This window comes from Loxodonta africana, chromosome 19 (assembly GCF_030014295.1).
Source record: "Loxodonta africana isolate mLoxAfr1 chromosome 19, mLoxAfr1.hap2, whole genome shotgun sequence".
NCBI classification, from domain to species: Eukaryota; Metazoa; Chordata; class Mammalia; order Proboscidea; family Elephantidae; genus Loxodonta; species Loxodonta africana.
Window position 1 is genome coordinate 46,040,227 of NC_087360.1, and position 25,788 is coordinate 46,066,014.

Sequence of the window (25,788 nt, forward strand, 5' to 3'; positions counted from 1 at the left end):
CTCAACCCACTGCATAAAGGCTTCTACCTTCATCTCACTCTGGAACTGCCCAGGAAAAGGTTGTCTGTGGTATCTGTTGCTGAAGCCAGTGAACCTGTTTCTGTCCTTATCTGACTTGACTTTTCTGCCGTCTGATACTGCTAACCACTTTCTGCAAAATTTTCTCTGCCTTAGGCTCCCCTGACTTTGCTCGCTTGGTTCTCTTAATCTTTCTTTGGCTAATTCTTCTTTTTCTTTCATTTGCCCCTCTTTCCCTATCAGCCCTGTAAAAGTTGATTTCCCTAGGTACCTAATTCGAACTCCTTTTCTCTTCCCTATGTATTCTCCCTGGATGATCCTATTCATTTGTATTTCATCCATTAGATAATGGTTCTAGGTCCTTTTTCACTCCTGAGCTCCAGATCCATGCTCCTCTGTGGGAATGTTCTGTAAACACTTTAGATACATATATGAAAAGCTGAAATCTCACATATACTTCTCCTATCTCTGTTTGTATCTCAGTGAAAGGCACCAGCACCCATTCAGCTGCCCAAGCAAAAACTTGAGTCATCCTCGTCTCTTTCTTTTTTCTGCCTCCCTCCATCTAGTTAAAGGAGCCCTAGTGGCGCAAAGTTAAGCACTCAGCTGCTAACCCACCCAGCAGCTCTGCACATAAAAAGACCTAGTGATCTGCTCTCATAAAGATGATAGGCTAGAAAACTCTTTGGGGCAGTTCTACTCTGACATATGAAGTTGCTATAAGTCAGAATCCACTCGACGGCACATAACAACAACAACACATCTAGTTAATTACCAACTCCTTTTTTTTTTTTTTGACCCTGCCTTCTTAGATATACTCAAACCTATTGACTTAACTCTGCTCCAACTACCACTCCCTTAGTTCAGGCTCCTGTCATTTCCTACCTGCATTATTGCCAGAGCCCTGTAACGCATCTCCCTCTTACCAGTCTTTCCTCTCTCTAATCCTTCTTTGCACTGCTGTCAGAGTTTAGGTAAAACGGTTCATCAAGCAGTTTTCCAGAGATCTAGTGTTCCAACTTTTCTAAGAAGGATTTCTTAGATAAATAAGAAATGGCCTACTTAAGAAAATACCACTTCTTTGACCCTTTCTTAGCAATTGGACGTAGCAGCAAATTCAAGGCTTTGAGAAGTCCTGCGGCAAAAGAATCTGTTCAAAATTGTTCAACCAAACATTTGCTCAGATTTCTTTGACCATAAAACTTCTCCTCCATAGCACGTTTTTAATATCTTGCAGAATACTCTTATGCTGTTTTAAAACACAAATCTGATCACCCTACTTCTCTATTTAAAAATAAGACAGACAAGTAGATTTAAAAAAAGACAATTTGCACTTTATTCTACGGGCAACTAGAGACCCCTGGAGACTTCTGGTCAGGGTAGTGACCTAATACCTACACAATCAATAGCTGCCAGTTTTTGAGCCTGTACTGTGTGCCAGATGCATCACATCTATTATTGCTAATGTTTACAACAATGCTATAGGTGAACACAATCCCCAAGTGAGAAGACAAATACCTAGGTTGACTAAGCATTGGGCCCTAGGCCGTATAACCAGTAATAGTGAAGCAACATTTGGCTCTGAAGTCTAGGTGGCTTTAAAACCCATTGTTGTCAAGTCCATTCTGAACAACAGCGACTCTACAGGACAAAGCAGAACTGCCCTACAGGGTTTCCAAGGCTGTAATCTTTGAGGAAGCAGACTGCCACGTCTTTCTCCCATGGAGCAGCTGGTGGGTGTGAACTGCCAACCAGGGCTTCTTGATGGCTTTAAAACTACAGCTTTTTGCAATAATCAGGTGATATTTGTACTTCTGAGAGACTGGAGGCAGGTAAACTAAAAGACTTAGACACAAATTCTGAGAAGACAGGCACCTCTTTCTTCTTTGGTCTTTTCCACTTTGGGCCCTATATCCCTCTAGATAATGCCTCAAGTACTAGTAGCCATTCTTTTTAAGCTTGGATCTCATCACCTTTTCTCTAGGCCCGTTGAAATTTTCCCCCCTTAAACCACCTAGCAGGACATCATACAGCTCTAGGAACGCCTCTCCTCTGCTTAAAAATTGTGTATTTTTCCCTAGTGCCTACTCAAGTCCAAATTTCTCAGCCTGATATTCTAGGCCTTCCACTATCTGCCATCAACTTTCCCTTCCATTCTTAACTTTATATACTTTTCTAAGTCTAACACATACTCAAGCCAAACCTAACTACTCAGTGTTTACCAGCCTTCCTGCCTTTGTTCATGTTGTTTCTTCTACTTGGAAAGCCTACTCCTCTCCCCAGTGCTGCATCCTTAAATCCTACCTATTCTTCAGAGCCCCTTTCCACTGCCAACTCCATGTAAAATGTCTTAAACTGAGCCAACCAGATGCTCTGTTCTTTAGCACAAAAGGGTAGTAAGGTGAGGTGAGGTGCCCCCATGCTTGTTAATTATTTTCTGAAAATTAAGCTAGCAAAACCTGCAATGGATGGCTTCAGCTATCTAAAAAAATGACATACTCAAAGGAAGAGTCAATAAGTGGACAGTTAAGTGGACAGGATATAAGAAAACATCCTTCTGGATACAAGGTGGCCAGGACTTCTCTCAGGACACAAGTATGTATACATAACAGAAACCATAAGATGGGCAAACAAAGCCCTAATCAGATCAGTCACAGGAAACAGAAGCAGTCAACCTAACTGTAATCAGTTGTAATAACTGGCCAAGACAATGACCTAATCAATTACATTCTGCTCTGTATACAGAAGCGCAGTTATACTGAAATAGAAGGAAGGTAGCCAAGGTGATGTGGCTTAGTCTGCCGCCAGCACTGCCTAGAGGAGACAGTCGCTGAGTTTGAAGGACACTGACTTTTAGGATACACGAAGGGTTGGCTATGAGACAGAGAGATTTCATCCAGTGTTCTCAGACCTGGTTAGTTTTTCCAAAAGTCTCCTGCTTCCTTTGCTTAAATTACAAATCAATGAAATAACCTTCTGTGAACCAATTTGGCCTTCCCTTACACCATCAGAAAGGAATATTCTGGGCAGTAGAAAGGGACATTCCCATTGTATCTACCCCATGGGGCTGCTGGGAGGATTCAATGAGCTAATGTGTGCAGAGACTGACCCAGGCCGGCATATGGTGATTGTTCAATAAATGTGGGTGATGAAAATTAGTTAGCATACCAAAACTCTGCTTTCAATGACAATTTCTTATAAATTTAGTTATGGTGGGCTGGCTTCCTAGTATCTATATTCCCTGATAAATATGGGTACCTGGACTTGCAAAATGGATTCCGTGACCCTGGGTGGTAATGAACCAACGGAGGTTCTGACTCGGAAAGACCTGGGAACCACCTGCTTATCCTTGGGCCTCTCAGTCTTATCTTCCCTCTCTAAAAGCCCCATCAGCTCCAGACATCCAGGACCCATCTTATACCGTTTTTGTTCATTTTGATGCAATCACTGGTGTATCTCTCTAGTTCCAATCTCATCTGAGTGTAAACTCTTTGAGGGTGTGGGTTTTTAACTCCCTTGTGGAGCCTCAAATATCATAAATTCTTAATGAGTTGCAATGAGTTGGATCAGAGACCAAGCAAATGACCTGAGGGTATAAATGAAGGCTATAAAACTTGCCTCCCTGGCTACTAGCGAGTGAGATGCAGACTCCTGGAGACGAGGCAGGGGGATACGAGTTAGGAACATCTGTCCTGATGCCATTCCAACTCCGTATCCCAGCAGGTGGCTACAAGTAAACCAGCCAAGCTGAAGGAGGACTGCTCAGCTGCCCAGGAGGGAGAGGGAGAAACAGACAAACAGATGGAGTAAGTGCTCCTACACTTACCTGGATCTCCGTCTGTATGGTGCATTTGACCAGTTTGAAGTTCTTCCCGGGGTTGAAGCTGTTACTATAGAAGCAGACCTTGAGGATCCGCACATCTTCCTTTTCCACATCTATGGGCACCACCACCATGGGCTCTGGGGGGCCTTCAGGCCGGCGCAACGTGCCCACCTTCACTCGGCTCAGGGGCTCGGACACCCCAGACATCCTCTCAGACAGCAGCTAGGACCAGCACATTGCCGTAGAGTCCTGTGGGGACAGTAGAGGCACAGCCCTGAGATGAGTCTCCCCGTAGGCCTACGTGCCTCATCCCTGAGGGGCAGCACCCACCAAGCTCTGAAACCTACACAAACTACACATTCTTGTGTTTCCGAAAATGTCCCATACAAGCTTTCTGCTTTATTGACTGGGGAGGGGCTAAGGCATGAAGCAGTCTGTATAAACACCCAGGTATAGAATGAGGACTTGGCGCTGCCAGGGTTGCCATCTCTTTTCTAGAAGCCACCTCTCTCCATCACATTTACCCTCCCACACTGTGCTCCTGGGCAAGGGGCCCACACTTAGCAAAAGCAGCTGTGAGAGGAGGCGGTTACAGCATGGTTCCAAGGCACAGCTGAGCAGAAAAAATGGAGAGTGAGACAGTAGAAAATAGCAGGAGAGAAATAGGAACAAGGAGAAAAAGCCGAGAAGAAACAGAATTTAAGAATGGTTGGTCCTGAGGGAACCGGAATGTGGAAGGCAGGAAACGATGCAGGTGGTGGGCCAAGCTATCAGCTGATGTCTTTGTCTACTCCCACCCTCTGCTTCTAGCTGGAACTTTGTGAACTTTATGGTAGGAGGCCACTGTCCCGCAGGAACTCATGATGTAGAATATCACTCGTTATCCACAGGGGAATTCAAGAGGAACGGCACTGTGCTCCCTGCAGCCCAGTTTGGGAGGTCATTCTGCAGGGTGGGAGGTGGCTGGATGGCACTAGAAGACCTAGCCCAGTTCTGGTGACAGTCTGCTATGATACACAAATGCACATACATGTATTATGAAGACATGAAAGAGATGTTATAAGGATGAGGGAAGGAGTAGGGCATATCCATTAGGTCAGAGACAGGCAGACAATAGGCACAGCCCCAGGCTTAAAGAGAGCCAGAACTTGGGACAAGGCAGATGGAGAAAAGACTCTCCAAACTGCTTTATTATTATAGATAGATAGACAGATAGATATGGGGTAGCCATGAGTCAGAATTTACTCGTTGGCAGCAGGTTTGGTTTTGGTTTTAGATATAGAGATAGAGATTATAGATACAAAAACTCTCTCCCTCTATCTTAGAAGTATCCATTCCGTTCTTCCAACAAACATCTACTGAACATGTCCCTTGTGCCAATACTCTGCTATATACTGAGGATGTTTCTCAGTCTCCCCTGACCCTCAACAAGGAATTCAGAGAAAGTAGTTTATTTGAAAGGTAGCCGCAGGAGATACCCTAGGGAAGTGGGAAATGCATGACAGGGGAGGGAAAATAATCAAAAATAAAGGGGGGCTATCAGCCACTCCTTGGAAATCCTATGCAGCAGCTCTACTCTGTCCTATAGGGTTGCTATGAGTCAGAATCAACTCAACAGCAATGGGCTTTTTGGTATCAACCGAGTTATCACTTGCAACTTAATCTTGCTGGGGAACTCTGAGAGTCAGGGGAGAATGCAATCCTTAGTTATCCTACACAAGGAGTGAGGGATCTGGGGTATTTATACACCAACTGCTTACTGGTGAGGGTTGCTGGGGTGAGGGGACGCATTCATATCTCAGCACAAGGGCAGAGCAGACTGGGAGCCATAGAAAGCCCTCAGGCACAAAGATGTAGAGGCTGGCAGTTGGAAGAAGGCAGGAGGAAACTGAACTGGCAAGGCCTACGGGGCCACTAATAGCTCCTGCTACAGGATGTGAAGATGAGAGAAGAGTACCTTGCCCCTGAAGAGCATACACTCTAGTGGGACAGACCAACAGGCAAATATATGTTGTAAATAAATACCTATACACATAGCTGGTCCCAGAGGAGTCTGACGTGAGATCCAGTATCAGGGTATGTCAGTTTAGCAAATGACCCCATGGCCCCCAAGCACCTAATTTGTAGGCCAGGGCCTTCATGAAGAAGCTTTGTGAACAGGTGTCCTGGATAGGGATAAAATGGGCTGGTGTGTGGTGTCTGTTCCCAGGGACTAGATCCTACTAATGGAAGCCAAAGGATCTGCATTCACAAAGGCCATTTTGATACCCACAGCACAAGCAGTATTACCATGTCACCTGGTGGGAAACTGGACTCAGAGCTGTCAAGTGCAGTAACACTATAGGGTTCGTTGTGCATCGACAGCAAGAGAGACGAGATGCCATCTGCAGCCTTGGGGATACCAGGAAGCTCCCCGCTTGGGGTCAGGCAGCCTTTTCATTCAAAGGGAGCTGGCACCCGTAAAGACAATGTGATATCTTAGAGGCTCCCTGACACACCCTGGGAAGAGTTTGAAAGAAAGTAACTAAATGAGAATAATACATCAGTAAAAATTAAGTGATATGACTGGTAAGATGTGGAGACACTCCATTTTCACGTATTATATGTGTCACTGGCTGAAGAGTGACAGAAGATAAGGTCTCTCTGAATGGCAGACCACAGGGACAGAAACAGAGCAGATGAGTTGGAAGCCATGCCTAGGACAGAGCCCAGGGTAAAGTTGGGCAGGAGAAGGGGACTGGGTCTTCATGGCACATTTAATCCTGTTACTGTTACATTCAATGGTGCAATGAAATGTGGTGTTTTTAAACTTGAGGAGCCAAAAGAATGTGAGAATGTCACGATGAAAACCCACAACCTGATAGTGACCCCTGCCACACAGCCTGACTGGGCAGTATCTAGCCACTCTGGAGCCAGTCCCTGCTCTGGCCCTGCCCAAAGGGAAACATTCAGACTCTGCATCTGACCGAGTCCAGTGTAGCCACCCAGACTGATGCTGGTATTACCAACATGCCTGGAAGCCACTGGTTTCTTATTGTCATTGGTTTTTCCTAGCCCTTGGTTCAGGAGTCATTAAGCACAGTGACCATAGAAATATTTTAGCAAAACCATCTCAGTCACCTGGAATCTACCTTTATTTTCAGCCTGATGTAAGTCCCTTAGTCCTTCACTGTTAAAGTAGTAATCTCTGATCAGGTTGTTTATTCAGAAAATAACCACAGTGTAAAAACTTAAAAATAACACATAAGTGATTTATACAACAGTCCTGGAGGTGGGCAGGGGAAACCCACTGAAGGAGGTTAAGCTATTTAGTCAAGGACTCATGCCTGTGAAGTAGTAAACTCAGATCCCAAACTAGATTTGAATCCTAATTCAATGTTTTTTTTTTTTCCACTTCACCAGCTGCTTTTGAAGAAGGTAGTTTCTCTTGGAAGACAGTACAAACTCTGCAAGAACAAATGTGTCAGCCCAGTGTTGAGTATTCCCAGTCCATGAAGAATCCTGAGCCCCTCCTGGCCTAGTAAGCATGACTCACTCGCAAGTTAGGACTTTGTCTTGAGAGGTCCCGCAGGGAATCAGGGCTAGAAACCAAGTATTTGCTAAAAAGTCCCCAGGCCTAGAAGGTGGTGCCCATGTCTCTACTGATATATGGCAAACTCCTCAAGGGTATTCAAGCTCCAATCTACTATAAAAAAGATCTGCAATGAACTGCCAAGGGATTCCCATAACTGTCCAAAACAAAGTAACTGAAAGGCGTGATACAAAGAAGACCTCAGCTACCCTTATCCAGGGTCTTGGGGGAACATATCCCTCAACCCCACCCTCCTGCTTCTCTCACAGTCATTCTGCCTGTCTTCTGGTCCCAGCTCTTCCTCGGAGAAGTGTTGTGAAGAAGAAGTGAGAAAACATAAGTGAAAGCTCATCATAAGCAATAAAAAAACCAAAAAACCAAACCCGCTGCCGTTTAGTCGATTCCGACTCATAGTGATCCTAGAGGACAGAGTAGAACTGCCGCATAGAGTTTCCAAGGAGCAGCTGGTAGATTTGAACTGCTGACTTTTTTGTTTAATAGCCGTAACTCTGAACCACTACGCCACCCGGGTTTCCCATAGGCAACAAAGCAGGACACAAATGGAAGAAGGCTGTATCATTAAGATTTTCCAAATCTTGACTAACTTATATTCCTAATATCTTGTCCCTCCTGCCAGGGGCTCACCAGGGGGAAAACTAAAAAAAAAAAAAAAAAAGCAAAAAGGGTCCTGATTTGCAGCATTTGCTAATTTCTATGGTGTAAATATCCCCACCATGAATGATTTCAAGCTACCAATGTACATCACTGAATGCAGAGTCCGGAAGAGAAGGGAACCAATCTGTTCCTTTTCCTCACAACAGAACTTACCTGTTCCTCCAAATTTTGCCTGATTACTTGAATTTCTCATCAATAGCCTATCTCTGGTTTCTGATGACCTCAAAGTCCTCTGACCCTTTACTTGTGAGCCAAAAGCCGTGCCGCTTTCTGCAGTACAGACCTCCTTCCTGGCTTACCCAGCCCTGGTATTCTCTCCTCCCTGCACTCTGGCCTGCCCCAGGCTCTCTGAGCAGTGACAAGAGAGAAAGCTCCTGTAGCACTAGCAATAACCTTGGCTCTGAGCCATCTTGGGCTCCAGCTTGCCTCTCAAACCCCAGATCTGCTGAAGTCAATGTCAAAGAATAACAAACACAAGGAAACAGGCTCAAATTAAAACAGGAAAGGTTTTAATTGGCTCTAAGAACCTCTTGGCCAAAACCTAGGAAGGGTCCTGAGGGAGGCTGGGCAGTCTCTGAGAATTTTCAGGAAGAAAAATAAATTGTAGTCCTTCCTGGATGGGAAATCCACCTGCCTGAAGGAGGAGAACTGAAGGGGAATGCTGTCCCTTCCAGGTCCTCCAGGCTGTCACTGGACCTAGCGCTGTGTTCCCAGTCTGGGGACGATGAGAGGGTTATGATAAATATCACAAAAGCCACGACTTTTGCCCTTGAAGATGTGTCAGTGTAATGGTACCTCTTACTGAGCACATAGTATGTGTCAGGAATTTACACAAGTAATCTCTGATTTCCCAGAAAAATTCTGCAGGATAGCTAATGTTAGCCTAATACCACAAGAGAGAAAACTGAGGCCTAGAGAGAGGAACTTGCTGAGACCACATCACTGGTAAGCAGCAGAGCTTTGGGGCCACCATGTTGCAAAACTCCAGAGCATCCTGTGAGTTATTCCCCCGGTGTTGTGTAACATGGCAGCCCCAGGACACGTGTTTTGAACTCAGGTTTGAATGACTCAAACATGTGTGCCCTCTCCCTTACATTATACTGCCTTTCTGACTAATGGTCCCTGTATTAGGCTGAGTTCTCTACAGAAGCAAAATCAGTGAAATATATATATAAGCCCTGGTGGTGCAGTGGCTAAGAGCTATAACTGCTAACCAAAAGGTTGGCAGTTCAAATCTACCAGCTACTCCTTGGAAACACTATGGGGCAGTTCTACTCTGTCCTATAGGGTTGCAGTGAGTCAAATTGACTCAACAGCAACAAGTACGGTATGTGTGTGTATATATATTTATTTATATATTTTGTGTGTGTATATACACACACACACACACATATACATATACCTATATATGTATACGTATAAAGAGAGAGATTTATTTCAAGGAGATGGCTCATGCAGTTGTAGAGGCTGGCAAGTCCCAAATCCATGGGTCAGGCAGCAGGCTGGAAGCTTCTCCTGACTCATGTGGTTGCAGGAGCTGACGAACTCAAAATCAGGAGGTCAGATGGTAGACTGCTGGCTCATGTCCCAAGAACCAGAGGTCAGAAGATGCCAAGTTGGATGCAGGATAGAGAGAAGGTGAGCTTTGCCAGAACATCCATATATATTGGATGCAAGCCACACCTCCAAGGAAACTCCCCTTATATCAGATCACAAAATGGAGGATGATTACATAATACTGAGAATCATGGCCAGGCCAGGTTGACATATAACATTAACCACCACAGTTCCCCTTTCAGTGCTCTCTCAAATCAGGGGTAGAACTTTTAATCCTCAAGACAACTGCATTTTACCCTCAGTACTCCCACTGACTGCTCTCATTTGTGTCTCCTCAAGAGGCCAAGCTTCAATGTCAATAGCAAAGAATGGAGGGCTGGTGCTACGTCTTGCCACCAGGCTCAGGAGTTAGTGCCTGGGCTCTGTCACTAACTAGGTTTGATGCTTTGAGACATGGGCTTAGCTGAGTCCGAGTTCCTAAGCAACAGTTGCTAAATTGATGATGGCCTTTGATGATGTTTTCACATGTCCATGGCAAAATGGCAAGCATAAGGACAATGTAGAGAATTTTTCATAAAGCTCAGTGTATCATAAAGCTCAACCTGAAAAAGGGCTGTCTTTTATTCTAAGATACGTCTTTCTGCTTTTTTATAGTTTTACAATGCTCATTCACTTAAGAAATGGCAGTGCTGTGAAACAATTCCACTTACAATAGCAGCTAAGAGAATAAAATACCTAGGAATAAATCTAACCAGGGATGTGAAAGGCTTATATGTTGAATACTATAGGACACTGCTGAAAGAGATTAAAGAGGACTTAAATAAATGGAAAGATGCCCCATGTTCATGAATAAGAAGACTTAACATTGTTAAGATGTCAACACTACCCAAAGCTATCTATAGATTCAACGCAATCCTGGTAAAAATTCTAACAGCCTTCTTTACAGAAATAGAAAAACCAATCTTCAACTTTATGTGGAATGGCAAGAGGCCCAAAAGCTAAAGCAATGTTGAAAGAGAAGAATAAAGTAGGAGGACCCACATTTCCTGATTTTAAAATACACTATTCATCTACAGTAATCAAAACAGCCTGTTACTGGTACAATAACAGACACAGAGACCAATGGAATAGAATTGAGAGTCCATAAATAAACTCACACATCTATAGTCTACTGATTTTTGACAAGGATGCTAAGCCCATTTGAGGAGGAAAGAAGAGTCTCTACAATAAATGGTGCTAAGAAAATTGGATTTCTACATACAGAAAAAATAAACAGAATTCCATGCCTCACACCATACACAAAAACAAATTCAAAATGGATTAAGGGTCTAAATATGCAAACTAAAACCATAAAATTCTTAGAAGAAAAAGCAGGGACAACACTGTCAGGCCTAGCTTTCAAAAATGGATTATCAAATATAACAATAAAAACAAACAGCAAAAAACAAAATAAATAAATAGGACCTCATAAAAAATTAAAAACTTTGCTCTTCAAAAGACTTTACCAAAAAAGTGAAAAGACAAGCTACCACCTGGGAGAATATCTTTAGAAACCATATATCCGACAAGAATCTAATAACCAAAATATACATAAAACTTTGACAACTTGACAACAAAAAGATAAATGACTCAATCATAAAATTAGTGAAAGGGCTTGAATAGACATTCCATCAAAGAGGACATTTAAATGACCACCAAACAAATGAAAAGATGCTCAGCATCATTAGCCATCAGACAGATGCAAATCAAAGCCACAATGAGATACCATTTTACTCCTACTAGGATGGGTAAGACTGAAAAAAAAAAAACAGAAAATAACAAATGCTGGCAAGGATATGGGGAAACTGGAACCCGTAACCATTGCTGATGGGAATGCAAAATTGTGTAGCTGCTGTGGAAAACTGTTAGGCAGTTCCTCAAAAAACTAAAAATAAACTACCAAATGACCCAGCAATTCCATTCCTAGGTATATACCCAAAAGACTTGAAAGCAGAGACTCAGAGACTTGTACACCAATGTTCACTGCAGCACTATTCACAATAGTCAAAAGGTGGAAACAACCTAAACGCCCACCCTTCAACGGACGAATGAATAAATAAAATGTGGTATATACATACAATGGAATATATTCAGCCAGTAGGAGAAATGAAGTCTTGATGCATGCTACAAGATTGATGGAGCTGGAAGTCATTATGCTGAGTGAAATAAGTCAATCACAAAAAGACATACTGTATGACCTCACTTATATAAAAAGACAAGAAAAAGTAAATGTATAGTGAACAAACCCTATTAGTGGTTACCAGGGGTGGGAGGGAAGTCAAAAGGGAGGGTTAATGGTGATGGAAAAATTGCATTAATTAAGAGTAGGGTTCACAGCCGATTATTGTAATTGCTATCAGTAAGTTGCACAATTGTAAAAGCTGAATTGGTGAAAAGTTGTGTGGTTGATATATTTGCAACAACTTAAACTGCCGAGACTGCTTATGTACAACCAAAACCCTCATGGAATTTGGTTTCTTGGTTTGGAGGTTTAAGGTCATGGTTTCATGGGACATCCTAGTTAAGTGGCCTAATAATATGTTTAGTGCTTCTGTTCTACCTCCTAGTTCGATGCATAGTGTCTAGGGTCTTAACAGCTTGCAAGTGGCCATCCAAGGCTTAACAACTGGTCTCTATTCACCTGGAACAAAAGAGGAATAAAGAGAGTCAGAAATAAGAGGAGGATATGAAATGTGTGGCTAATTGCCTCCATAAGCAACTACCTTTTTTGCCATGAGACCAGAAGAATTGGGTGGTGCCCGGCTTCCATAACTGAATATTTTGATCAAAGAATCCATAGAAGAATCCTGATCAAAAGGAGGAAAATGTAGAACAGAATTTTAAATTCTCATGGACTCCATAATTTCTGGAGCCATGGAGGGTGGATGAACCCCTGAAACTACTGCCCTGGCTAAACCAAAATATCCCCTAAAGTCTTCTTAAAACCAACTAATAGTTTAGCCTAACTAATAAAAAAGGTCTGCCTTGAGCATTATGGTCCTTTAAAAACTATCTATATGGGATCAAATTGACAGCAGCAACTTGAAAAATTAGACAGGAACCTTAGGGAGGAGTGAGATTATGTTAATAGGGGAGGAAGAACTCAGAAAAGGAGGATGAGAATGCTTATACAACTCAAAGAATGTAGTCAATGTCACTAAAATGGTACATGTAGGAACTGTTGGATTGTTGTATATTTTGCTATGTATATTCTCAACGACAACAAAATAAATAAAATTATATATATATATGCATATATATAGAGAGAGAGAAATGGCAGTGGTAGGAGATGGTAGGCACATGTATCTTTTAAATACCAGTGGTCTGGCAGAGTAAAGAACTGGAAATGTAAAAGACCTATACAAAGAAAGCCATACAACACTATTGCAAGATACCAAAAAAGACCTACATAAATGAAAAAACCTACCATGCTCATGGATAGGAAGACTCAACATGGTGAAAATGTCAGTTCTACCCACAGCAATCTACAAATATAATGCAACACCAATCCAAATACCTACAACGTTCTTTAACAAGATGGACAAACTAATTACCAGCTTTATATACAAAGGAAAGAGGCCCTGAATAAGCAAAGCATTACTGGAAAAAAGAACAAAGTAGGAGGCCTGATCTCAGAACTTACTATACAGTCAAAGTAGTCAAAACAGCCTGGTACTGGTACAACAAGAGACACAGACCAGTGGAACAGAATCGAGAACCCAGACGTAAAGCCATCCACCTATGGTCAGCTGATCGTTGACAAAAGACCAAAATCCATTAAATGGAGAAAACATAGTCTTTTTAACAAATGGTGCTGGCAAAACTGGATGTCATCTGTAAAAAAATGAATCAGGACCCATACCTCAAATCATACACAAAAACTAACTCACAGTGGGTCAAAGACCTAAATGTAAAATCTAAAATGATAAAGATAATGGAAGAAAAAAATAGGGACAACGCTAGGGGCCTTAATACATGGAATAAATACAATACAAACCATAACTAAGAAAGCACAAACACCGGGAGAGAAACCATATAACAGGGGGCTCCTAAAAATTAAACAATAGCAAAAAGATGGAAACAACCTAAGTGCCCATCAACAGATGAATGGATAAACAAATTATAGCATACACGCACAAAGAATTGGTAATATCAGAGTCACTGGGTGGTGAAAAGAGTTAACATGCTCAGCTGCTAACTGAAAGATTGGAGGTTTGAGTCCACATAGAGGTGCCTCGGAAGTAAGGCCTGGCGATTGAAAACTTAGCCATTAAAAAACTTATGGAACATTAGTGCCTGAGGTCTTAAAAGCTTGCAAGTGGCCATCCAAGGCACAACAATTGGTTTTTATTTGCCTGGAGTAACTGAGGAAGCGGAGTCAGGAATAGGAGGAAATGGAATGTTTGGCTAATTGCCTCCATGAGCAACTCCCTCTTTTGCCATGAGGCCAGAAGAACTCGATGGTGCCCTGCTACCATTAGTGAACATTCTGATCAAAGATTCTACAAGAAGAATCCTGATCAAAAGGGGGGAAATGCAGAACAGGAAGTTCTCATTGGAACCCAGACTTTCTGGAGCCATGGAGGCTGGATGAACCGTTGAAGCTCTTGCCATGAGATCATTTTTAAACTTGAAACCAGAAGCATCTTCTGAAGTCTTCCTAAAACCAAACAATAGTTTAGCTTAACTAGTAAAGAATGCCTGCCTTGAGCATTACGCTCTTTTAAGATCTATCTATACAGAATCAAACTGACAACAGCAACTTGAAAGATTAGACAGGAAATGTAGGGGGCAGTGAGCATATGTTAATAGGGGCGGAACAACTTAGAAAAGGAGGGTGAGAATGACTGCACAACTGGAAGAATGTAATCAGTGTCACTGAATTGTACATGTAGGAACTGTTGGTTTATGTTTTGCTATGTATATTCTCAACAAGAAAAATAAAATAAATTACTAAACAACAACAAAAACCCTATGATACACAGCTCTACTCTGACATACATGGGGCCAAAATGAGTTGGAGTTGACTTGCTAGCAACTTTTTTTTAACCCAATTATCGGTCTCACTTTTTAAAAGTTAAACTACCCAAGTAAGTCCAGGATCAGATAGTTTGGCTGCCCCTTCCATCTCCAGCGTTCTGAAGCTGCCTTTACATCAAGACCCATTTTCCTCCATTCCACCTGCTCATCTAAAATATTGCCTCTTGCTCCTACTCTTTGCTCTCAAAGAGCACTATCCTCTGCCCTGAGAACACCACATGAAGCATGGAAGGAAGCCTCAGAGGAGACAGTCAACACCAGCTCTTCAGATCCAGCAGCAGCCAGAATGTCACGAGACGCACATTTTATTTCCACTCTGTCTCTGAGTCACTTCCCCTGTCCATTTCCACATCAACAAAATGGAGAATGATACCTTTCCTATTGCAAAGGCCTGCTGAGTGCAGTCACTTAACTAATTGGAAATGTCATTGTAGTCACAGTAACCTGTGCCTTGTTTCTGGGCAAGGCTAGGCCTCACTGGCTCCCTGCAGCCACCCCTCCCCAGCTCCAGCCTAAGCCCTTTCAGCTCCCACTTCCCGCAGAGCAGGCATTCTGCCCAATTCCAGTGCCACTCTATCCATCGTTTAATTAATCCCTTGCCCTCCTCTCCTAGCATCCCTCCCCATTACCTTGTGAAGGAAGGAACGAAAAAGCTTGTGATTTTCACCAGTTATAATTCAGTGTAATTTCAAAAAGCTTTTATTAAGACTCTCCCACATTTTTTCAGCTCCCTCCTCCACGCTCATTACTCACTCAGGATCTGTCTCTTGTTAGCAGGAGCCAACCAAGAGGCCAGCAGACTTGGGGCTGGCTCTCAGGGGCAGCAGGAGAGTGACAAGGACATGCTTTACCCAGTCCTTCCTGGTTAAAGTACTTCTACTCTCTTACTAGTTCAAGGCCTTTGATCCCTGCAGAGAGCTGTGTTTTTCTCACCTCCTGATAGATCTCTGAGTTCCACTGCTTTCCTGACTCTTCAAAATATCACACTCACTTTGCTTCTTATTTGCCCATTCATGAGTGACTTTTGGCTGGCCTGTTTTTGTCCCTCCCTCCCTTCCACCCTTTTTTCCTTTCCTCCTCCCTCTCTCCCTCCCTCCCTCCCTTCCTTTCTTCTTCCTTCCCTTCCTTCTCTTTCTCTCCCTGTCTCTCTCATACTCTCTTGCTAGCTTCTCTTGAGTCAACCCCTGACTCATGGTGACCCCATGCACAATGAAACAAAATGCCTTCTGGATGGGAGTATGCCCATGAGCATATATAGATTTGACAGAGGCTATTTCTATATATACCTGTATTTGTATGGGCTGCAAATATATCCATGTATATACCAGAGCACACAGAGGGCAAAGTTATGAAAACTTCTTAGCCATAACCAAACACCTTGAGGGACTGGGTCACTGGGCTTGAAGCCTTAGGACCATAGTCTCAGGGTACATCTAGGTCAATTGGCATAACATAGTTGATAAAAACAATGTTCTAAATCCTACTTTGGTAACATCTGAGGTCTTAAAAGCTTGTGAGTGGCCATTTAAGATTCAACTACTGGTCTCTTCCTGTCTGGAGCAAAGAAGAGTAGAGAAAATCCAAAGGACTAAGGGGCCACACAAACCACAGCCTCCACTAGCCTAAGACCAGAAGAACTAGGTGGTACCCAGTTACCACTACTGACTACTCTGATCAGGATCACAGTAGAAGGTCCTGGACAGAGTGGGAGAAAAATGTAGAACAAAGTTCAAATTCATAAAAAAGACCAGGCTTACTGGTCTTATAGAGACTGGTGGAACCCCCAAGACTATGGCCCTTAGACACCCTTCAAACCTGGAACAGAGCCCACTCCTGGAGATCACTTTCAACCAAACAAAAGACAGGCCTATACCTGTGAGGAACATGCTCCTCAGAACAATCAACCATACGAGACCAAAAGGAAAGCATTTGCTCAAAAACAAAATTCAGAAAGCAGGAAGGGGCAAGAAAGATGGGCAAATGGAAATGGGGAACCCAGGGAGGAAGTGGATAGATTGCTGTTGTATTCAGGAGATTGCAACTAATGTCATGAAGAAGAATGTTTATACATTGTTGAATGGGAAATTAATTTGCTTTGTAAACCTTAACTTGAACAACAATAAAATGTTCAAAAAAAAAATTGTTGCCTGGTTCTGCTCCATTTGCGGGATTGGTTTTGGATAGGATCATTGTGATCCATAGGGTTTTCATTGGCTAATTTTCTGAAGTAGCTCACCAGGCCTTTCTTCCTAGTCTTAGTCTGGAAGCTCTACTGAAATCTGTTCAGCATCTGTTTTAGTTATATAGTGCTGCTATAATAGAAATACCACAAGTGGATGGCTTTAACAAATGGAAGTTTATTCTCTCACAGCCTAGAGGCTGGATGTCCAAATTCAGGGCACCAGCTCCAGGGGAAGGCTTTCTTTTTCTGCCTGTTCTGGGGGAAGGTCCTTGTCATCAATCTTCCCCTGGTCTAGGAGCTTCTCAGTGCAGGAACTTTGGGTTCAAAGTACGTTCTTCCTTCCTGGTTCTTCATTCTTGGTGCATGAGATCCCTCTGTCTCTCTACTCACTTCTCTTTTATATCTCAAAAGAGATTGACTCAAGACACAACCTAATCTTGTATATTGAGTCCTGCCTCACTAACATAACTGCCTCTAATCCTGCCTCATTAACATCATTGAGGCAGGATTTACAACACAAAGGAAATCACATCAGATGACAGAAAGATGGACAATCACACACTACCGGGAATCATGGCCTAGCCAAGTTGACATTTTTGGGGGGATACAATTCAATCCACAACAGCATCATAGTAACACTCAAGCCTCCACTGACAGATGGGTGGTGGCTGCACATGGGGTGCATTGGTCAGAAATCGAACCCAGGTCTCCTGCATAGAAAATCAAGAATTCTACCTTTTATCAATGCCTTCCTATGCTCCAGGAGGCATGCAGACCCTGAAGTTATGAAGATAAACAGAAGAGGGTCCCTGTCCAGTAGCGACTCACAATTCAGTGAAAAGGAAAAAAGGGTGTTTTTTTGTTTTTTTTTTTAAAGGCAGCCACAGCATGATATGGGATCTAATAGGGGTGTAAGCATGGTGCTGTAGGATCACAGAAGAGGGCTTGCCTACTGGACCTTGGGGCACCAGGGAAAGTTGACAAAGCAAGATCAGGAAACCGCATGCCAGAGTGATGTAGGGCTGGCGAAGGTGGTAGGCGAATGGTTGTCGGAAAATGAGACTAGGGAAGTGGCAGCAAGCTAAGGATACTGAACGTCATCAAAAACAGATTTTCATTTTAACAATATGACTCTGGCCATGCTGTGGAGTGTGAAGCACAGGCGTGAGCTAGAAGCCAACAGAAGTTAGGGTAAGGGCCTGAGCCAGTGCTGGCACATGTTAACGACTGGCTCTCCAGGGGAAAAAGCCTTGAGTTGTGGCATTTGCTGATTTCTGTGGTGCAGATGAGGTCCCTGGGTGGTGCAAAAAGTTAATGAGCTCACTGCCAACTCAACTGTAAAGTCAGAGGCTCCAGTCCACCCAGAGATACCTCAGAAGAAAAGCCTGGCAATCTGCTTCCAAAAATCAGCCACTGAAAACCCCGTTCTACTCTGACACACATGGGGCCGCCATGAGTCAGAGCTGATGCAATGGCAACTGGTTTAGGCTTTCGGTTTTGATGGTGCAAATGCTCCCACCAAGGCTGATCTGCAAGCTACCTACATCATATCACTGAGAACGGACTTTGGGGAGGTGGCGCCATCAGTTCCTGAGTGCTGGCCCCAGCACGCCACTGGTCCAAACAGTGAGAGAGAGCCAGTGAAAAGGAGGACAGATCTCAGGACCACAGGCCCCAAGCCAGTTCTGAACTTTGATGTCTGCCTGGTCCTTGCAATGATATTACCACCCAGTACTTCAAGACGGTGTTTTGCAAGGTACGTGGAAGCACAAAAATATAAGATATGTTTTTTCCTCCAAGGAGCTTCTTTTACTCTTTCAACTGCTATTGTTGTTGTTGTTAGTTGCCATCAAGTCAGCACCAAATCATGACAACCCTACACACCATAGAATGGAACATCATTTGGCCCTGAGCCATTTTCAAGATCATTTGTATGGTCCGGTCCACTGTTGCGGCCACTGTGTATTTTGAGTGCTTTCCAGCCTAGTGAGCTCAACATCCAGGACTACATCAAACGATATTCTGTCAAGATCCATAGGGTTTTCACTGGCTAATTTTTGGAAGTAGATCACCGGGCCATTCTTCCTAGCCTGTCTTAGTCTGGAAGCTTTGTTGAAACCTGTCTACCGTGGGTAACCTTGCTGATATTTGAAATGCCAGTGGAATAGCTTCCAGCATCATAGCAACACGCAAGTCACCACAGTACAACAAACTGATAAATGGGTGGTGGTCTCAACTCCTAAAAAACATAATTTTCAAAAGCAAACCTTGTCATCTTTAACCCTAAATTCTACTCCAATTTTTCCACTTTGAATGATATCAGCTTTTTCCTTCTCTGAGTAGGTTACAAAGTTGGTTGAGTAGGGAAATTTGGTAGTACGATGAATCAGTACTTCAGTTAGGTGTTTGACTGAGTTCTTCTCCATTTTCTTGAGCAGTTAATGAGAAGGCCGGATGATAAGCAGATGGATTCATAACTGGTCAAATGGTTTCTTCCAAAGACTGCCGAACAACTATCCATGTTAATCCGGAGGGGCAACTGTTGTTTTAATTTCCCCTTGGTTCACATTCTTTAATTTGGTATTAACGAGTTTGTGCTTATCAGATAAGAAGCAGGAATTTGAGCAAAGGATTTGGAGAGATTGTGACTTTAACAGTTGACTTAAAAAAGATTGTCTAAATCCCCTAAACAGGCTAGCAAGACCTGCCAAGTTTAACAAAATGAAGCTCGTAAAATGGGATAAATGTGAAGCTCTTCATGTAGGTTAACAAAATAAGCACAAATCTGCACTAGTCTGGGATGAGGAAGATGTGGTTTAGCAGCAGCATGGATTAAAAAAAACGGGGTTTAAGCTAGCTGTAAACTCACTGTTAGTCACTTCATAGTAACATCATTGTAACTGCCAAAAAAGTTAATGCAGTTTTGGGGTTACTAGAAAACCCCTAAAATAAGGATGGGGCTTTTCCCGCAGGGCCCTGCCAGTGGCATCATTAGGGTTGGTGTCACGCAGTATGGCAGCTCATACTCCATAGTCCTCCTTCTGATTAGACCATAGTCCTCCTCCTGAATCAGGCCATACAAAATCCGTAGTAATATTTTTTGTACTAATGTTACTCGTGAATTGTAATTCCTGTACATGACACCTTCTTTCCCTTTACTTACTACTTCATTCTCAAAAAAGTGATTGATAAAGTTTCACAAATACTAATTACCACAATATTGTAGTTAAAACACTAGAATACTTGACAAAATCAGCAACTATAGAAACACCAGCAGCAAAGAAAACAACAGCGCACGCTTGTAGCACGGCAGACAGAACCATGTGATTCAAAGTGTCATTGTAATTGGGTAATAATGACTGCTCCGATTGGAGGGCATTAGAAGGTCCAAAAAGAAAGTTAGCACAGAGTTTTAGCCTTGTAGGTATATTGATACATGTAAGCTGGGCTTCCAAAAAACATTTTTGTTGTTATAACTAACTACCAGGATATTTTTATTAAAAGAAAAAAATTTCAGGTGAAATACTGCACAAAAATTTTATAGGTAGTCATTTTGGTGTCACGCCTTCTGACTGTGTCAGCCAGTGTGGTCCACACCCCCTGCACCCTTGTGACGCCACTGGGCCCTGCACAGACACAATCATACCTACAGTACTGCCAGCCCTTCTGGGCAACGAGGTTTGTGAGACTGTGTTCGAGGAGAGGCAAGTCCACGTCCTGTAGAGACTGCAGCCTCCTAAACCTGAAGGGAGACGAGTCCTGGAAGTGAAGACATGACTGCTAGTTTCAAATGGTTGAAGGGCTGGCTGCCTTGTAGAAGATGCATTAGACCCTTCATCCAAACCAAAAAACAAACAAACAAACAAAACAAAACCCTTTGCTGTTGAGTTGATTCCTACTCATAGCCACCCTATAGGACAGAGTAGAACTGCCCTGTAGAGTTTCCACGGAGCGCCTGGTGAATTTGAACTGCTGAGCTTTGGGTTTACAGCTGTAGCACTTAACCACTGTGCCACCAGGGTTTCCACATCCAAGCCAAGTTTTTAAAAAAGCGCATCAAAACAGAGAAGAGGGAAGACACCCTTGACAGTCACATATCACCTACTGTGTAGCCCTTTATAAGGAGCCATGGTGGCACAACTGTTAAGCATTTGGCTGCTAACCAAAAAGTTGGCAGCTTGAACCCACCCAGAAGCTCCCCAGGAAAAAGACTTGGAGATCTGCTTCTGTAAAGATTACAGCCTAGGAAACCCTATGGGGTAGTTCTACTCTGTAACACCTGGGGTCACTGTGAGTCAGAATCGACTTGAAGGCATCCAACAACAACAACAACATAGCCCTTTATAAAGTGTTTGTACAGTCATTATCTTGCTGCTATCTCCCAAGGTAGATGTCACTCCCATTTTGAGGTTAAGAGAAAGAGAGTGAGCACCAGGCTCACAGAGACAGGACTAGAACTCAGATCACCCATCTTCATTCAACAAACGCAACGTGTGGCCTAAGTCCCAACAGTGAGCCCACCTACTCCGGGCTTTCTCTCTACACAAGGTAATTTCCATGATGGAAAGGACAGTCCAGGTGAAATTTTGATGATAAAAAGAAAACTCAAAAAAAAAAATTTTTTTTTAATATAACCAGAAAGTACAATCACAGGCCTAACAGTACAGGTGTTGTCCCTCCTTGTTTATCCCAACACTGAAAACAACACAAAGCATTCTCTTGAACGAGCTTCTCCACCTGCCAGCCTCCTAATCTGCTACTCTTTGCAAACCCAGTAAAACCAAAAACCCACTGCCATCGAGTTGGTTCCTACTCATAGTGACCCTCTGGGACAGAGTAGAATTGCCCGGTAAAGTTTCCAAGGAGCACCTGGCAGATTTGAACTGCCAATCTCTTGGTTAGCAAACCCAGTAGACACTAAAATTTTGCTTTATGTAAACAGATATCAAAACCATTAAACAGGAAGATGCACCCTATCTGTACACTGCAGCAATCTGCTTTCATCTTCATGTGAATTGGATAGAACAGCAATTTAGATGGCCTATCAAAACAAAACAAAAAAAAATTAAAAAAAAAAATTTTTTTTTTTATCAACAAACGGAAACCCTGGTGGCGTAGTGGTTAAGTGCTACAGCTGCTAACCAAAAGGTTGGTGGTTCAAATCCTCCAGGCGCTCCTTGAAAACCCCATGGGATAGTTCTACTCTGTCCTATATGGTCACTACGAGTCTGAATTGACTTGACAGCAGTGGGTATGTTTTTTTTTTTTTTTTTGGTCAAGCAAACAGGATGTTACCTGTGTGTGAAAAGACTTGGGAAAATTAAAAATAGATGGGAAAATTCTTGACAGTTAAAAATGCTAATTTAAACAACTTGAAGGTACCACCATAAGCCTGTTAAACAATTCAAGATACCTAAAGAAAATTAATAAAATCTTATGTTTATGGACCTCAAGTGAAATAGACGCAGCTATCAATCGATTGAGAGCTGGTTTTCTGAAGAATGAGCTTGCTAAATGCAAAACAACTCACATTTTTAATCTGGTCACCCAACTTAGGAAATATACCCCAAATATCTAAGGGAGTGGGATTTGTGACATTGCACAAAGCTGTTCATAGCTGTACTATTTTTAATAGTGAAAATCAGTACAAGATGCTCAGGGGAATATCTAAACAACATCAATAGTAAACTCCAGGATAAAAATGTTTATTATGTTGATACACGAAAACATTTATATAAAAAATGTTTTTCGTTTACTTAGATTCTATGGGTTATTTCAATTCACTTCCAAATAAATTATATAGATAGATAGATATTATCTCCTGAAATTTGTCTATATATATGTATATATATATAGATATAAATTTCTTAAGCAAAATTGGAAATAGATTGCTATTATTTGCAGCCTAGACAACCTGGGTAAAAAACCACAGGCAGAGAATGGAATTTACATACTGATTATAACTACATAAAAACATACCTACATTTAGAATTGCATAAAGTTAAAAGATCTTAAGTTCTCTTACTATTATATAGGTTAAATATATAATAGAAACACGTCAAACATATTCCACGACGACAAAACCTGGTTCTGGTTCCCGTGCTTCTGCCTCTAGCCCCTCCTCCAGCACAGTGTTAATCTCCTCGTAGCCTACAGAGTGGCCAAACCTCTAACCACAAGGTTCAAGAGAGCAGATGGTGGTGTTGCTGTTCGCAATTGAGTTGATGTGGACTCATAGCAACCCTGTAGGACACAGTAGAACTGCCCTGTAGGGTTTCCAAGACTGAAATCTTTACGGAAACAGATCACCAGGTCTTTTCTCCCACAGAGCGGCAAGCGAACCACTGATCTTTCAGTTAGCAGCCAAACCCTTAACCATTGTGGTACCAGGACTCTGACGGCAGACAGCCCCCTGAAATCTAGATTCCCGGATGCTACCAAAACCCTCAGGACGGGGGTAAGCAGGTTAGAGAGGTATCTCAGTGAAGTCGGGCAAAAGAACCCTGTTACTACAGAAAATTATTCTGAACTCCAAATGGTCCTGCAAGAGACCAGAGTGTCTGGCATGCCTCGGGGTCCTTTGTCGCATTGTGACCTCGTGTCTGCTCTGAGATCCTGAGAAATGTTCAGTTCCCCTTCTCCCCTTCTCCACACCTGCCTTAGACATGTTACTTCTGAGAAATAACAGCAGTTACACTTACAGAGTGCTACCAAGCTAGACCCTGGGCCTAGTGTGATCTCATTTCATCCTAATAACAAACCTAAAAGTAGGTACTGTTATCACCCCATCTCACAGATAAGACAACCGAGGCTGAGATATATTAAACATCTCACAGCCAGTAGGGAAGAGGCTGTGATTGAATGGCAGCTGCAGTGGCTCTAGGGCGTGGGCCCCTTACCACCCCCTCACGCAGGAATCAAGAGCCCAGGATGCCACTGAAGGAAGCCTCCTCCTATAAACACCCCACAGGGAAATGTTCTTTGAGGCTCTGGGTTTTGATGGTGAGAAGAATGAACCATTAGATCTGAAACAAAGCCTCAAATAGCAGTTGGTTCCATGGGATCTGCACCCTAGCAGCAGGCATATTGGAATCATATTTATAAAGATCCAAGCCTAAGCCTTACCCGTGACCAACTGAATGGGGCCTCTGGGAGTGGGGCCCAGTCATCTCTATTTTTTGATAGCATCCCAGGTGATTCTGATATGCACATGGTGATGGTGGATTGCTGCTGGTTGGGGACTCATCGCACCACTGAGAAACTGAGGGAGAAAGTGAAACTCAGAGAAATGGGTGGGCTCTCAGCTGGAGCACAGGTCTCCTGACTCTCAGGGCCACTCTCCCCCCACTGACAGGGGCATGGCGCACCAGCGCTGGGTTCCCAAAACCAAAACTGTTGCCATTCGGTCTGATTCATAGTGACCCTACATGACAGAGTAGAACTGCCCCATAGGGTTTCCAAGGAGTGGCTAATGGATTTGAACTGCCCACTTTTTGATGAGCAACCGAAAACTTACTTAACCACTGTGCCACCAGGGCTCCAGCTGGACAGGTCCGAGGGAGTTACAATTCTTAAATGCAGGACCTTCCTGTGCATTTCTGGATCTCTTCTTTCAGGGTACATTAGTGGTTTCTGTTTTAGTTTCTTGTAGTTACCCAAACCCTTTATTGAAATGAGCAGAAGGAGAAGAAACAAGTGGTTTCAATAATTCAGAGCTCAGAAAATGTTGGGGCGGGGGGAGTGGTGGGGAATTTGATCTTTTAAACCTCCAGCCACGGTAATTCCAAGGCAGGGAAACTCTAAGTCCAGTGGCAAGAAATCCCCCAGCTCTAACAATCCTCCTAACTACTACTAAAATGTAGCTGGTGTTTTTTTTCCCCCAGTTAAAAAACAAAAATGGCAGGTGGCGGAGACCCACTGAAAAATTCTTGAGCATGAAAAGTAACAAAATGACTGTTACCCTTTTCAAAAGAGCTATGGAAGAATCTTAATGGACCCAAAATCAGACATACAAACTTAGAACCAGGTAGCCAGTACTGGGCAGGGAAAGAGCTGGCCCTTAGGGCCCCGTGTAGCTCACAATTTGAGTAGCAAAACCCCTGAAAATAGAAGTTGATAGGCAGAAAGCTCAGCAATGTTCATCAAAAGAAAAACAAACAAAAATGCACATTGCTTTCCCCACTGTTCTTTGACCTCAGCTGGGTACAGAGCCTTACTCAAAACTTCTTGCCTGTTGTAAAACGGAACTGATAAGGAGACAGCTTAGGCATATGCAATTAAAGTGACATAAAAACCCCAAGGCTTGTATATATATTCTCTATACAAATATGCTCCCATGGTTACAACTTAGTATATGTTCAGAACGGAAGAGGACATAGAGAAATTAAAACAGTTGTAGTAGAAGGTGATTCAGTTTTCCCTTTTAATGTTTGTTTGGTTTTAATGAGAAATACTTCTAAAGAATCACTCTGGTTATTTCTTTAGATACATTGGACCTGAGCCTGAAAATAATGAGGACCCTACCATCTGCCCCCAGCCCCAAACACTTATATTCCCTACACAGCCAAGTTGGGGATACACAAACTCATTCATTGCCCTCGAGTCGATTTCGACTAGTAGTGGACAGAGTACTCAGAATCACTGAGATTAGTTTCTACAAAAATCGTGAATCCAGCTCCCCCAAGTTGGATATAAGTCTATGTTTGGCATAATGTTCCCCAGACTCTTTCTTTAGCTGTTCTTTAACTGAGGTCTCCGAAGCACACAGGAAATCAGCAACCAACTTTTCCACAGCTTCGCCGCAGACATGCCCCACCTGTAAAAATGGTGTGGCGGTAGCAAGAGACCTCCTCCTCTCACTTCACAAGGGGAAGGAGAGAGAAA

The 25,788-nt window shown here is 42.9% G+C and overlaps 1 protein-coding gene across 6 annotated transcripts in view; it reads right to left on the bottom strand.

Moving 5' to 3' along the window:
- PTK2B (protein tyrosine kinase 2 beta) overlaps positions 1–25,788 on the bottom strand; it is a 165,409-nt gene that overhangs the window by 81,273 nt on the left and 58,348 nt on the right. For all 6 annotated transcript variants that reach the window (XM_064272659.1, XM_064272658.1, XM_003412460.4 and 3 more), the window contains exon 2: positions 3,845–4,090. In XM_064272659.1, coding sequence (XP_064128729.1) covers positions 3,845–4,048 — 204 coding nt within the window. In that variant the 5' untranslated portion in view covers positions 4,049–4,090. The remainder of the gene's footprint in view (positions 1–3,844; positions 4,091–25,788) is intronic.